This window comes from Panulirus ornatus, chromosome 55 (genome assembly GCF_036320965.1).
Source record: "Panulirus ornatus isolate Po-2019 chromosome 55, ASM3632096v1, whole genome shotgun sequence".
In the NCBI taxonomy this organism is placed as follows: Eukaryota; Metazoa; Arthropoda; class Malacostraca; order Decapoda; family Palinuridae; genus Panulirus; species Panulirus ornatus.
This window is the reverse complement of record NC_092278.1, coordinates 22,229,003-22,245,343: the sequence shown is the minus strand read 5'-3', so window position 1 is coordinate 22,245,343 and position 16,341 is coordinate 22,229,003. Positions and strand designations below refer to the sequence as shown.

The following is a 16,341-nucleotide window of genomic DNA, read 5'->3' as shown; positions in this document are numbered from 1 at the left end:
TGTAATCTAATAATGCCCACTGACCATCTTTCCTACTCACATACATACACTTGTGTATGTCCCTCTTTTTAAACCAGGTATTCCCAATTACCAAACCTTTTTCAGCACACAGCTACAGAAACTACAACATTTCCATTCATAATACTGCATACCTGACACCTTCCAATTACACCTTTAACTGCCACAAAACTCACCGCATTCCAGACTCCCATCACTAATACATGGTTTCCTGCATCAAAACTGATAACACACTCACTCAGATGCTCCTAGAATACTTGTCTCTCATGAACTTTCTTCTAATGGCCATGTGCAAAAGCCATAATGATATTCACCCATTTTTTGCCATCTATTTTAATTTCTACCCAAATCAGTCTAGAATTCACTTCCTTACAGTTTTTAACACTCCCAAAACTCTGATTCTACTCTTTAGACATTTCCAAAGCATTCTTCCCCATTACCCTTGAGCTTCATTTCACTCAGTGCCAGAAAAACAAGGGTTCTCTCCTCAAAAAATATGCTTATCTCTCCTCTCTTCTTGGTAATATCCACAGACATTTAGACACCCCAGCCTGTGTTTTCCGGGAGGATGAACACTCCTTGCTTGGCTCCTTTTGTTCCACTGTTGAGAAGGTAAAATACAAGAGGGGAAGGGTTTCCAGCCCTCTGCTTCTGCCCCCTTTAGTTGCCTACAACACTAGTCAGGGAATATGGAAGTAGAATTCTCCCTTCCCTACCACACATAACTATGAATACTGTTATCAAAACAATAACCTACTTTAGGGTTGAGATCATCTTTCGCCATACTTGCAAAGAAAACAAGCAAGAGCAAACAGAACATACAACTGGGTCTTTTCAATGCTGTTCTTGATAAAAGAAGAGATCAAACACAAAGGTCTTTCATGTAAGACCGAGCTCTGTCGATATATAAAAAATACTGTATCTACACAGGTGCAAATGGTATCAATTGAGGATTTCCAGCATACCATTTGTCAAGTCTATTCTAAATGTCTCTATGGTGTTACTTTCAATTACTCTTGTTGGTAAATAATTCAACAGTCCTCACTTAAAGTAAAATATATGCCCAAATGTCAGCAAAAAATCAAAATAATTCAACTTTTGACAGCTGCCTACATCAAAGACAATAATCAATCATAAGCAAAAAGCAATGATTGAAAACCCAATATGTATTCACTCAATAACTGTACGTCCTTTTGTGATTTGAAAAAAAAAGTTTAAGTTTAGAAATTTTTGTGTACCTCTCAATAAATCATATAAAATGGGCAATTTGCTGTTTTTTGCACAACTTGAAGGGAGAAAACACTGACTGTGTATTTGAAATGTTATGGATTATATGGGCAAATCCTCCTCCTCATTATCATGCATCCCTCTAACCATTACCAGTCATTTATTTATGCCTTAACTATATATGCAAATTCTAGCTTTCTTTGATCTCAAAAAATGCATCTGATATGTCTGCAGTTTCTACCAGTATTTCAATCAGCACTTCTACCTTCTTCACCCCCTTCTAACAGTATCAAGATAACATCAGGAATAACAGCACCAACAAAACAGAAACAACATACTTTTCACAATAAAAGTATATCTCAATTTTTTTTAACTGTCTCACACTGAAAGTAATCTATAAATCATCACATACAGCACAATGGAGAAATCTAAAGCTATCAAAACATTTTCAAAGTAAAAAATACCTAAATGTGGTTTTCCACCACGTAAATCCCCAGTAACCATAAACTGAAGTACACACATCTCTACTGTATTTGCCTGAACACAACATAAACCAAAACCCCTAAAAAAAAAGTTTGGCCTTGTCTAAAGTCCTTTATAATAGTTTTGGTGATGACTTAAAACAGTACAAATTGGGATAGGAAGTTTATGTACACCATATATCAATGACAATACAAATTCTGTATGACACAATAAGCATCAACTGACTTATAAGCTTACTAGGGGTAAATAAAGCTGGGAATGGAGGTGACCAAACCACTCTTTCACTGTTTATTGCTTACCCATACTTAGGTAACTTGGTGTGCATCCCATGGGAATGAGCGGATGGCTTAAACCTGTTGTGGAAATCTAGTGTAAGGTATGCACACCAGCTGTCACTACTGGATTACCAGCTTTCATATACAGAGTACTAAAAAAAAAATTACCCAGACTAGCCCTATCAGTTGTGAGAAACTGGACTACTGACAAAAAAATAATATTGGAGCTGATAAAGTTCTAGCTTAACTTTTATAATGATCAGCAGTATTCATAAATGACTTGAAAATTATCACCTACAGTAGTCTGCAAATTTGCAATCAACAATTTTCATATGGGAAAAACATGAAACCTGAAACTATATCAAAATCAAATATAATTCTAACTCAATAGTATTTATGAAGTAGATCTTCCTACCTCAAAGAAAATGACTGCCATCCATACACCAACTCTTTGTTACTCTACAAGGAAGTTGTTACAAGCTGGTATTAAAGTTATAATGTGCAATAAGGTACAGTGGCAACATAGGGTTAGTTAGTCTGAGTTTCTGTACAAATGTGGTCAGACCTATCAAATCACTTTTGGTAACACACAACCTATTCTTTCAATGTGTAAAATCTACACCATGCTTTTACACTCTAAATGCAGTGTGTTACTCATTTCATCACATTGTACCCTACCAAATGTTTACTCTCATAAATCAACCACTCAATTATAATATTTTTCCACAAGCCCTGCTTTACATGTGACAGTATTTTGAACTGTATAATGCTCTGCAGGGTATACAAAAATGATACCAATTACAAAATTTATTCAATCTAGTGTCATGCAAGATATTTTCCAAGCAATCACATTTACTGCACAATGCAACACAATTTTCTATAATTCTGCAACTATGCATTCCACTACAACACCTTTGAATATTCTCTTCCCCTTAATGACTATGTAACTGATTCCAAGTTCTTGTAATGACCAGCCACTTGAGGATTGACCATTATGACAAATTCTTCCCCTGAACAGCTAACCTATGGAATCCTCTCTTCCCATCTTCTTGGCTTATTCTACTTTTAGCCCCTTACTTTCTTAGTCTGCTTTCCTTTTCCACCCTGAGATTTCACATTTATCAAGTTGCATTCAAAATGAACTGAACGTTTCAGTTTCAAAGATATCCATACAACATAGAAGCAAATCACTTTAGAAGTGTACTCTGTCTACAACTACCATCATGATAATTTGAAGTTCTGTAGTCAAACAGACAAAAAGTGCTAAGAACTGTGGAAGTGAGGCTGAAGTGTTAAGTCAGCTGCCAACATGCATATTTAATATATATTTCAGATTGTGATTATTAATCATCTTTTTCACAACAGAAAAATTGTAAAAGTCTGATGTGATGACAGCTGTGCTAACATAAACATGTTATACTTGCCTGCTTGCCTTCATATCCAGTATCACTTTTGTAAAAATTAGTCTGAATATGGGAATGTTCTGACAAATACTCATGCAAGTCCAGTTTTTCAACGTGAAGCATCACCATACAAAATTAAGAAAAATAGTATTCTTTCATTGTTACATTTTTCTACCCAGCCAAGTGGAGAATTCCCTCTTCTCATTCTCATATATTTACGATTTACGTATTCGTTCATTTCTATCTGTTTTAGTTTTTATAAAATTTTCATTAAAACAATAAATTAGTCCACCTCACCACTTTCATTCCCAATGTCTGCATTAGCCTTATTACCAATACTTGACGACCTCAAATCACAGGGTTGCCCTTGGCTGACCAGTCAGAAGTAAAAAATGAAAGTTGTAAAATTACCAGCTTCACAGTCAAGTGTAATGTCATCAAAGTCAGGTAGTGGTGTGGGGCAAACACTGTCTCCACTTATACAAGGAATGCTTTAAATGCTGGGAGAGTCAATGACATAAAATTACCGTCCAAACAATCCAAAAACAGATCATCACCAAGAAATCCAAATCTGCCTGGTTGTATAAATCTAAATTTCCTCCCCAGAAAACTCTTAGGAATGTTCAGACGAACCGTAGACAGATCATCATCGTTAACTAATTCAGGATCAACACCTGTCTAGGCCTATAAATCTAGCTAGAGATGCTTAATTTCCTTCTTAGTACTCTCTTTGGCATAACTAAATTTTGACAGACAGTGGGGAAAATCATTGCACACTGCCAACTCAATAACTACCTACATCCGGAGGACAGCCTTCAAATACAGTGGAGGTAAGAAATTCAAAGCAGATATCTGTGTTTAGAGAAAGTGCTCACCTCACAAAGATGTACATCTGGAGGAGTTTAAGGGTTGAAAGTCAGGTCTACAAGCACCTGTGGAGCCCTGATTAATTTCTACAATTTTTTTCTCTTATTTCTTCCTCTTTTGAGATGACCTCTGATTGGGGTATGTTTTGTTCAAGTCATATTGGAAAAAAATTGATCAAACTTTTATGACTACTCTTTCCATAAATATTTCCTAAACAAAATCTTCATAACAGTTGAAAACACTGTCTTCATATTATCAGATACTATATATATGCCTGAACTGCTATAAAAGCTTTTCCCCATTTAAAGTAGGTGGTGCATAAGAAGCCCTTTTAAATACTTTGGATGCTTACCATCAACACACTTGAAAATCATGAAAATAATAGCAATGCTTAAACAATATTCTTTGGATATTTTTGTTCCAATGAAAAAAAAATTCACTTGCTTGCTCTAAGAAAAAAATTAAATGAATGAGTTTTCCTAGCAAATACACCCTGGAAGAAAAAGATTCCTTCTCAAGAATCATATACCTGGACTAAGATCATTCTTAACAGTAACCAAAGAGGGAAACGTAAAACATGAGGATAGAGAGAAATGATGAGCAAGTTCTGAGAACTAACTATCCAATTAAGGATATAGGTGATGAAGCAAAGGATGGGGAGATTCACTGATAGGGTAGGAAGGAAATGACTAAGAAATGTGACTTGGAAGCAGTATTAGTCAGACAAATGTAAAAACATTGGGGAATCAATGATGTGGTGATTCTGTGCAATATAGGTACCACTGAGAGCATGAACAATCTTCTTGGTGTTAGCAATAGGTGCTTTACCAGCAATCATGAGCTCAATATGTAAAACTAAACATTAAGTATATTTTGATATGAAGATTCTTTGAGCTTTTTCTATTCAAAATGACATTCTCATCCAGAAATGTTCCCAAACTCCACCCGCAAGTCATAAAACCAAGATGAGGCTGTATCACCAATGTCAATGGGCAAAAAGGGATTGTCAAAGTCCACACTGTCCTAAATATCCTGACTTACCCTGCTCCTGTATGGAGCACAGCACAGCCTTGATGCTGCAAGAGCTCCAATGAGGGGATCTTGGGGTGCATAACCAACTAAGTTCTCATTCAAACATTACAACCTACTCTCTGCTATCTCTTCTTCTTTAATGGGTATTACCCACTTTACCTTAACAATGGCATAAAATCACTTCAATTTTCTTATAAATTTCAGCTAACATATAAGGAAACTGCAGCTCATGATATAAATGTATGCTACAGGCATTTCATATTATTCAATACGGAATTATAATATACCATTACATTCTTTTTCTTAAGCATTAGATGAACATCTACATAAGGTGCATTGAAACACGTTCAAAAACTTGAAAAAAATCCTGAACAATATTATGACAATTGAGAAAAACAATCCATATTGCAATAAAATCTTTCTTTCTTTTGCACTTGTCCATGATTTCCCACATTAATGAGGTACCACCAGGAACAAACAGAGATAGGTGTCCTTTAGTTATCATGTATCCCTATCCACAACCAGGCTCTGTGAGTTCGGTCTCCCTCTTCTTTTCCCTTTCACTTATGACACATGGATCCTCTCTGTCAACCTCTCTTCATTCATTCTGTCCATATGTCTAAACCATTCCACCACATCCTCATCAGCTCTCTTAACCACACTCTTCTTATTACCACTCCTCTCTCTTACCCTTACTCAAATGAACCACCTCACGCCACACACAGTCCTTAAACGTCTAATTTATTTCCAACACTTCCACCCTCCTCCACACATCCTCATCCATAGCCCATGCCTCATAGTCGATACAAAATCGGTGGGACTCCTATACCTTCAAACAAACACGTTTTTGCCTTCCCACATACCTATTCTTTCCACACATTCCTCAATGCTCTCAAGACCCTCCATCCTCTCACCCACCCTATGACTCGCTTTCACTTTTATAGTTCCATTCATGCAGACATCACAACTAACCTGTCCCTCTGCCCTGCTAAACCTACATAACCATGCTTTTATTCATATTTACACTCAACTTCCTCATTTCACACATTCTAACAAACTCACTAAAATTTCCAACCAGAGATATGTCATCAGCAGACAAGTGACTCACTTCCCAGGACCCCTCACCACCTGCAGACTGCAGACTGCCCTTCTCTCCAAGACTTTTGAATTTCCATTCCTTCACCATCCCAACCATAAACAAATTAAACAGCCATGGTGACATTAAAAACCCCTACCAAAGACCCATCTTCACATGGAACTACCCAATTTCCTCTCTTCCTACCCATACACATGCCTTACACTCTTGATAGAAACTCTCTCACTGTTGCTAGAAGCTTCTCTAGATCCATTCATGCCAAATACAAATCCTGTCTCCCCTTCTCACACATTCTTGAATTCAAAGCAAACACCTGATCCACACTCATCTAACACTCCTGAAACAACATTGTCCCTCCCCATTCTAATACCCTCCACATGCCTTCACCTTTGAAATCACCATTCTCCCATACAACTTAAACTTGCCACATACACTCAAGAAAATCATACCTCTGTAGTTCAAACACTAACTTTTGTCTCCCTTTCCTTTAAACAATGGCATTATACACGTACACACATTTTGCCATTCCTCAGGCAGCTCACAACTAACCATACATACAATAAAAATCCTAAATAACCAATCAATAACAGCCACCACTTTTCTTAGGAAATTCAAACGTAATAAAATAAAAATCATCATAACACAAGAATGAAAAATTCTGCATAAAGTGACAATTCAGATTCAAACTGATTTCAAGAAAATAATGTTTATGGTTGGCATGGCACATATGTGGAGAGATTAAACAAAAGACATTCAGAAGTCTAGAACATGACTAGACCATAAAAACCTTAGAAAACTATAGACTTAATATTCTTTTTTCTTCCTCTGAGATGGGACAGGCATTTGCATGCACCAACCCCAATCCTGGCAAACTCATTTTTTCCAAACCTGCTTGTCATTCTCCACCTTAGCTTGGTAATGCCAGTTACAAATGAACAGTGGCATCTTTTGTTCACATGTACTCTATTTGTCATGTATAATGCACAAAAACCAAAGCCCATCATCCACAGGCAAGTTCCACTGACTATTTTGAGGTTTCCCTCCCTGCTCAATATGCACTTGTTCAGCACCATAAAGTATCTTCTAATCTATTCTTCCATCTTATTCTCCCACTCCATGCTCCTGCAACTTTTGACATATCCTCTTTGTCAGACTTTGTTTGCTCACCCTCTCTATATGTCCAAGCCATAATAGTGCATCCTGGTCAACTCTCTCAATCAGTTTGTGCTTACTACCAAATTTCACTCTTACAATATCATTCCTTACACAATCAATCCATCTCATATACCACACTGTCCTCAAGCATTTCAAATTTCCAACATGCATCTTCTGTTCTTTTCATTCAGGGCTGACTCACACCAAAACTTAATCAATACCATTAAAAACATCTACCTTTTGAACACTTAATACAACAAGGACTTTAGCTCTCTCCTCCACACTAAGACTCCCTTCAGCTCCCAGAATTCTATCCACTGTCATGTTACCCTCTGCTTCACCTCTTTACCTACATTTTGATTACATTTGCTCTCAACTTCCATCTTTCACATGCTCTCTCAAACTCAAGACCAGCCATCAGATGGTTCTCTTGAGTCTCTCACCATGGATATATTGCTGCAAACAGCAAATTACTCACCTCCCAGACCCCTCAAAACCCCAGCATACTGCAGACTCACTCCTTGCTCTAATATTTTACATTTACCACCTTTACGACTCTGTGCTTGAACAGATTAAACAGCCATGGTGACATCACATCCTTGATGCAGACCCATCGTCACCTTGAGGCAACTCACCTCCCTTCCTTCCTAAACATATACATGCTTAACTCAACTGCTAAGAACTCCACTCCATTTCGAAGCTTTCCTCCCACACCTTATGTTCATAATCCCTTCTGCAAGGCATCTCTGTCAACACTGTCATCTACTTTCTCCAGATCCATAAATGCCACAAATCCCCCCTGTCTCTAAATACTTCTCACACAAATATTTCAGAGCAAACACCTGGTCCACACATCCTCTAATTCTGTATATGCCACCACACTCTCAATCACTGCTCTCCCAGATACCTTACCAAGCACACTCAACAGACTTTTACCTCCGTGAATTGAACAATCATTTTTGTCCCCCCTTCTGTTTTTATATAATACTATACATATATTCTGTCAGTCCTCAAGCACCTCATCATGGAACATACATAAAATAAAAATCCTGAGTACCTAATCAAGAACACTGTCATTCCCACTCTTAAGATACTCAACTGGAATCCTATCCATTCCTGCTGCTTTGCCATTCATCTTACACATGGTTTTCACCACCTCAGTCTCTTAATTCAAACAGGTACATAATATCTATTTGTTAACGACAAATATCTATTAATACATCTTTTGCTCATTATAAATACGGAATAATAAAGCCTGTTGCATCATACACATAATACAAAAAGTCACCTTTCAGCATAGCAGGAAAAAAGGATATAGACTTGAGACTAGCTTATCAACTTACCCATCTCTAAGTATTCAGGGAAAAGTCCTCTCGGATCAAAGTTGACTAAGCGGAAATCCTTAGCCCAGCGTGGCCAACGACTGTGGGCCTCGCGCTGGTTCTCTGGGACAGTAAGCATGTTGAACCACTTCCAGAGCAAGGGGAAGATCATTTCCATGCAAGTATTCATGGCCTGCTTGCCTACCATGATGATTGCCAACTGCACTGACAATTCCAGCAAGCAACCACCAGGTGAGCACTGTTAATGGAAGGTTGATTTTAGTAACTGATTCAGTTCTCAGGATTTTTACTTTAGTTTTACATTTTCAGTTTTTAATTTAGCTCTCCAATATCCCAAATTTCTTACTTTACCTATAATAAGAATGTATAACCTTTGTGTTTGTCAGTTTCTTGGTAAAAAGCTTTTGCTGATTACTGGTGCTTAAATTCACTCAGTAGATTATGATAATTCACAAAATCTTCACAATATTTCTAAAATCAAAGATAATTCTTTTCCATCTATGAAGGTAGCAGAAAGACATGTAATGGAATATTCAGGAAATATAAGCATATTTAATAGAAGCATTCATGATGCAAGTGAAAGAAAAATGCAATTAGAAATATCACAAACCTCCTCTTGACGCGAACCAAATACTCTGTTGTAGTCCCCTGGATATCCTACCATCTTGCCTTTGAAAAATGCTATATAGAATATTGATGAGTAGTAATTGATGAATTGTAGCATGTAAATCTTGAGAGTCAGTGAGTCGTCAAATTCTGTTTGGGTTCGCTGCAATTCCAGCTCTGTTAGTTTTTCAGCAACACGTGCGTAAATCTATAAGTATAAAGCAAATACAGTACATCACATAAACATGACATAAACATGTGGTGAACTTAACTAAACATCAAGGATTCTGCTACATATGACACTGCTCTACTATACTAAGATGGAGGATTTAGGATTCAAAGCACTGATAGACTTGTTAACAAATATCGAAAGAACATTTGGATGAAAAATATGTGAACTATATGGAAGAAAAGGAAAGGTAAGGGCAAAATGAAACAGGACCTTTCTAACAGATGACTTCAATACGTCTGAACAATTTTGAAACAATAAAAAGATAACAAGGTCAACCTATCATGTGGTCTGTCCCATGTTGTGGCAGGGTGGACATATTCATGCAGGAAGTTAGAGAAACAGCACAAGGTGTGGTCACCATGACTAACGTGTTATGCAACTTGTGGTCACTACAGCAACCCTGGTGATGCACTCTTAAGAGCTCCAAGTTTGAAATATTACAATTCAATACCCAAATGGGCTACTGAAGTTAATGGAGAATAGGGCATGCACAAAATGATTCAAATCATGTAGTCTGAACACAATTTATGTCTAAATGCATTAAAGGAGACTTGAAAATAAAAAGTTTCCAAATGTATGTAAAGTAATGATATAAGTAACAGAAAAAGGCTTCTTTACTGACCTGATTGAAGATCATGATACATATCAAGTTAATGAAGGCTGCTGTTGTGGAAGTAAATATGATGGCATACGAAGTTATGACAGATTCTCCATGAATACTCAAAGCTGCTAACACAGACATACGGTAAAGGATTACTCCCATGACTGCTACGAGGGCCATTGTTACCTGAGGAATAAACAACATATCTAACATGATTCTGAATGTCTTCACATAAGATTTTTCCATACATAATGCACAGGACAATTCTTATAGAGTTAGTTACTCTGTCTCTTATCTATTCTTAATTTTTTTTTTTTTTTTATACTTTGTCGCTGTCTCCCGCGTTTGCGAGGTAGCGCAAGGAAACAGGCGAAAGAAATGGCCCAACCCCCCCCCCCATACACATGTATATACATACGTCCACACACGCAAATATACATACCTACACAGCTTTCCATGGTTTACCCCAGACGCTTCACATGCCTTGATTCAATCCACTGACAGCACGTCAACCCCGGTATACCACATCGCTCCAATTCACTCTATTCCTTGCCCTCCTTTCACCCTCCTGCATGTTCAGGCCCCAATCACACAAAATCTTTTTCACTCCATCTTTCCACCTCCAATTTGGTCTCCCTCTTCTCCTTGCTCCCTCCACCTCCGACACATATATCCTCTTGGTCAATCTTTCCTCACTCATCCTCTCCATGTGCCCAAACCACTTCAAAACACCCTCTTCTGCTCTCTCAACCACGCTCTTTTTATTTCCACACATCTCTCTTACCCTTACGTTACTCACTCGATCAAACCACCTCACACCACACATTGTCCTCAAACATCTCATTTCCAGCACATCCATCCTCCTGCGCACAACTCTATCCATAGCCCACGCCTCGCAACCATACAACATTGTTGGAACCACTATTCCGTCAAACATACCCATTTTTGCTCTCCGAGATAATGTTCTCGACTTCCACACATTCTTCAAGGCCCCCAGAATTTTCGCCCCCTCCCCCACCCTATGATCCACTTCCGCTTCCATGGTTCCATCTGCTGCCAGATCCACTCCCATTCTATTCTTAATATATACTACATTAATTCACCAACAAAAAGCACCTAATGAATACAATACAGCTACATCAGAAAGACATTAATGGTCAAGTGATATCATGCAACAGGAAAAAGAGGGTAAATGGAGTGAGAAAGTACTGGTCCACAGCCCCTGGCAACTTTCTGAAATTGGTGTAATCATAAAGGTGCCAGGTCTAAAATACTATGAGTGGATCAGATCCTTTAAGTATGGATTTTTTGCTTGTTAGATGGCACAATTAGGTCTAAAGTGAAGTAAAAGTTAGCACGATGGGTTGGCAACAAAAGTGAGACACGTACAATGCAACCAGTATGGAAGATTTCCCAAGACCATTATGATAACTGGAGAAAGAAGTGGATAAATTTGAAATACAGACAGCTGAATCAATGTTACAACAGAGTTCAGTATCATTCTTAGTGAAGACTGAAGCATTTTGATGATTTTGGCATGTGAATTACCATATGAGAGTAGGATAACCAATACAGTAAACAAATAAGACAAAAGGAGGCATAGAAGAGGGACTGGGGTTTTGTTTACATCACCAATTAAATGCTCCCAACCAACAATTAGGCAAAAGCAATGGTGGACTTACTATTCTTGGTTACTTGGAAGGTTTTCTTTGCAATATTTGACCTAACTGAGTACTGGATAGGTATTCTAAGTTCTAAATTAATAATATCATAATGTCAAGTTTAAGAAATACCAAGCAACAGTCACCAGTAAAAACACAGAAGATAAACTGATCATCAATCCAGGAAGTCTCATTCTCCAAAATGGAGGCCTTGGTTCTAAAGTCTTTGTAACAATGTTCACTGTTTTCTTTTTGATGTGAGACAGACGGGCAAGATACTGAGGTCGTGGATGCTCTTCTTGAATATCAAAACCAGTTAGGTCCCAGCGATGGGTGATCTCTGCAGAATATCGTTTCCACATCTCTAGAAACAGAGCAGCTGAAATTTGAAAAACTTGCATGTTTCAAATGCCTCTTAAAAGTTTAATAATCAATATAAATCAAAATGTAGCCTGTTATTCAGCAATTTAGTTCTTGCATGATATTCTCTAGACATATCACTCATGGCATGTCTCCTTTCCTCCAAATAAATATTCCCTAATCCTGAAATGATTCCTGCTCCTTACTAAATCTATCTTACCTTCTCTGTATCAATATCACTGTCTTGATTAATATATTCATATCCAATTTTTTTTATTCATCAAAAATCTTTACATACTGATTTTAACTTCAAGAATTTCTCTGATCATTCCTATTCAACTTTAAATCTAATGACTCTTATTCTCTTCATATCTCAAATACCATGTATTATTCAAAATATCTACTTTGAATCATTTTAATCACTCTTTAACAATTAGTTCCTGCTCCAGTTCATCAGTATTCATTACAGAAGGCTACATTCTTTCCTCAATACAAAGGCAAATAATAATTCTTTTTTTTTTTTTTGCCGCTGTCTCCCGCGTTTGCGAGGTAGCGCAAGGAAACAGACGAAAGAAATGGCCCAACCCACCCCCATACACATGTATATACATACGTCCACATAAGCAAATATACATACCTACACAGCTTTCCATGGTTTACCCCAGACGCTTCACATACCCTAATTCAATCCACTGACAGCACGACAACCCCGGTATACCACATCGATCCAATTCACTCTATTCCTTGCCCTCCTTTCACCCTCCTGCATGTTCAGGCCCCAATCACTCAAAATCTTTTTCACTCCATCTTTCCACCTCCAATTTGGTCTCCCACTTCTCGTTCCCTCCACCTCCGACACATATATCCTCTTGGTTAATCTTTCCTCACTCATTCTCTCCATGTGCCCAAACCATTTCAAAACACCCTCTTCTGCTCTCTCAACCATGCTCTTTTTATTTCCACACATCTCTCTTACCCTTACGTTACTTACTCGATCAAACCACCTCACACCACACATTGTCCTCAAACATCTCATTTCCAGCACATCCATCCTCCTGCGCACAACTCTATCCATAGCCCACGCCTCGCAACCATACAACATTGTTGGAACCACTATTCCTTCAAACATACCCATTTTTGCTTTCCGAGATAATGTTCTCGACTTCCACACATTCTTCAAGGCTCCCAGGATTTTCGCCCCCTCCCCCACCCTATGATCCACTTCCGCTTCCATGGTTCCATCCGCTGCCAGATCCACTCCCAGATATCTAAAACACTTTACTTCCTCCAGTTTTTCTCCATTCAAACTTACCTCCCAATTGACTTGACCCTCAACCCTACTGTACCTAATAACCTTGCTCTTATTCACATTTACTCTTAACTTTCTTCTTTCACACACTTTACCAAACTCAGTCACCATAAACTAGACAAGCAAATCTACTTCTATCAACCTCTTTGAATATTTCTTGTCTATTTTGAACTTCAGCACCCCTCATTCTGTCGACTATCTACTGACCTTACATCCCTCGTTCACTTACGTATCAAACCTAGTGAAAACTTTCTTTCTGCAAATGTTATGCATGTCCACAAATAACATTCTTAGCAAGATGCTGCATGCCAAAATCTGGAACATTTTGATCACCATTACTTTCCCTAAATGTATTTCTGATGTGACAATATTATCTCCATCTGTCCAATGGTTTACTTTTTTTAAGTGAGTAAAGATGATCCATTCATTATTGCCTATATGATAAGGTTCCTACAAATCATTCCATATTACACAAAATCACTAATACATACAAACATAAACAAATCTACTTAAATCCTAAATGCTTTTCCCAACATATTCAAGGTAGCCTAAACAGTATCTTTTAAAAACAAAATTCATCAGAGCTTACCCCAAAGAGACATAAAAGCAGTGAAAAAGATGGTAGCTGGGTTATCCACTAAATATGTGAATTTGGCATGAAAACATGTTTCCTCAAGGTTCCAGTAATCACAGAAATGATCACACAATGGACACATAGTGATGTTCAAGTGTTTGTTGCAGATATCATTACTGAAAAAAAGGGAAATCATTAATCTTCCATCAGTTTGTATCATATTGCCAAATCACATATCCATTACAAAATAAAGAAATTTTTCTTCAAAGATTAATTTAATTTTTGATTTTCAAAATAAGAATCATGATGAGGTAGTTAAATTGTAAAATGGTAAAAAAATGTACCAAGAATCTGATTACATGCATGGAAGGCAAGAATCAATAACAAAGGGATACCATGATAGGATAAAGGTTATCGCTTTGTAGGAGTCTTTTCAAGTCACATATTTGCAATAATAGTTTCTATTCATACACAGTACATATAGGTAATACAACTACTCAGTTATCCAAAATATTATAAATTAATTGGTCCCTTTCACTCAGGTTTACCTTTCTATGTCCACCACCTTAATGGATTAAGAAGTCTTGTTCACTCAAAATTTTATGAAAAACCTTCGATCAAATACTTTCAGAAGTATGCGGTACACTGTCAGTATGTCATGAGCAACTAAAAATTGATGTTTTACTGATTGAAAAACCATTTCTCTTCTACAGGCATATAGGCAGAGTTTATGAGCATCTGAGAAGCACAAAGAGCTAAGTGAAAAGGTCCAGAGGATAGCAACAAAGATGGCACCAAAATCAAGAGAGTTCATTTACTGAGACTTAGATTTGCCCATCTTGGAAGAGAGAAGAGGGAGGGGTGAACTGTTCACAACCTTTAAGTCTTTGAAACAGATTGATGATGAAGACAGTATCAACTCTCTTCAAGAGATTAGGGAGAGAGCAAATAGAAGACAAAAGAAATTCTTAAGTTTCTGGAAATACTGGGAAGCATTTGGACCATTCAGACAATACATCATTTCACTTGAATTATTTACCTATGTTTCTAAACAATGCTAATAACTGTCAAAGTAATTTCTTCAACTAAGGTAATTCACCTAAAGAGATTACTATAAAATTGATGCAGTTCTTTCACCTGGGAGAATGACTATTTATTGATGAAACAGCATATAAGAAGCAGAGAAGTCCGACAAATGATGCTGGGATCAGCATATAGGTGTAGAAGCCCAGCCAGGCAAAGTATAAACCAATCTTAACACCAAAGTAATCTTTTACATAGTCTAATGGTTGGTATTTGTAAAAGTTCCTCACAGCTGCCCATTGGTTGAATAGTAGAGCTCGTTCATTGTCTCCTTCATGCAGGTCTCCCTATAAGAAAAAAAAATAAAAATCAACAAAAACTGAGCTACCTTGAGAACTACTTTAAAGTCAGCTTACTTCTTAAACTTAATTATGTGTGCAACATTGCCTTCACATAAGAAATGCAGTTACCTCTTTTCTTTCATTCCTACTCACCATTCTCTTACCAGAATATCTAAACCCCACCCCCACCCCACAAAAAGTGAGAAATATTTCAGGATTTACTGACGGAGTAAGCAGAGGGTAAGGATGAGAGATATGGACACAAAAATGAAGCCTAAAGTACATGGGAGTACAAAATTTAATGGTTTATGACAAGGTTATCTGGTGAAGGATTATAACAGTATCTAAATTCTTAATCTATGCACCAGTGACAAAATACTAACTTCCTAATCTTTGTATCAGTATACAGAAAGGACAGTAAAGCAAAAGGATACTCCCCTTCCACCAATCCCTCCCTCTGACAAATCAACCATCATGAAAATTTGAAAATTCTATGGAGAAACGCCATGTAGTATGGAACTGGTATACTGACATGTACATTTCATAAGTGCAAATGGAAAACACATCTTGATCTAAACACTGGCAGACATATAATTATAATCTGGAAATAAGGCTCAATGTGAAAACAAAATTTATGTGAAATACATGCATATCATAGAGTCCCTCTTGAACAGGCTTATTTAGTGATACCAATTAAATTATTTGTCTTACCACAATTTAAAGGTATTAATAGTT

At 37.3% G+C, this 16,341-nt stretch overlaps 1 protein-coding gene across 7 annotated transcripts in view; it reads right to left on the bottom strand.

Moving 5' to 3' along the window:
* Positions 1 to 16,341, bottom strand: part of LOC139765547 (anoctamin-1-like) — a 98,065-nt gene that overhangs the window by 30,951 nt on the left and 50,773 nt on the right. For all 7 annotated transcript variants that reach the window (XM_071693081.1, XM_071693083.1, XM_071693084.1 and 4 more), the window contains 6 exons: positions 15,380 to 15,612; positions 14,258 to 14,418; positions 12,146 to 12,378; positions 10,360 to 10,524; positions 9,510 to 9,713; positions 8,900 to 9,137 (listed from right to left, as the gene is read on the bottom strand). In XM_071693081.1, coding sequence (XP_071549182.1) covers positions 8,900 to 9,137; positions 9,510 to 9,713; positions 10,360 to 10,524; positions 12,146 to 12,378; positions 14,258 to 14,418; positions 15,380 to 15,612 — 1,234 coding nt within the window. The remainder of the gene's footprint in view (positions 1 to 8,899; positions 9,138 to 9,509; positions 9,714 to 10,359; positions 10,525 to 12,145; positions 12,379 to 14,257; positions 14,419 to 15,379; positions 15,613 to 16,341) is intronic.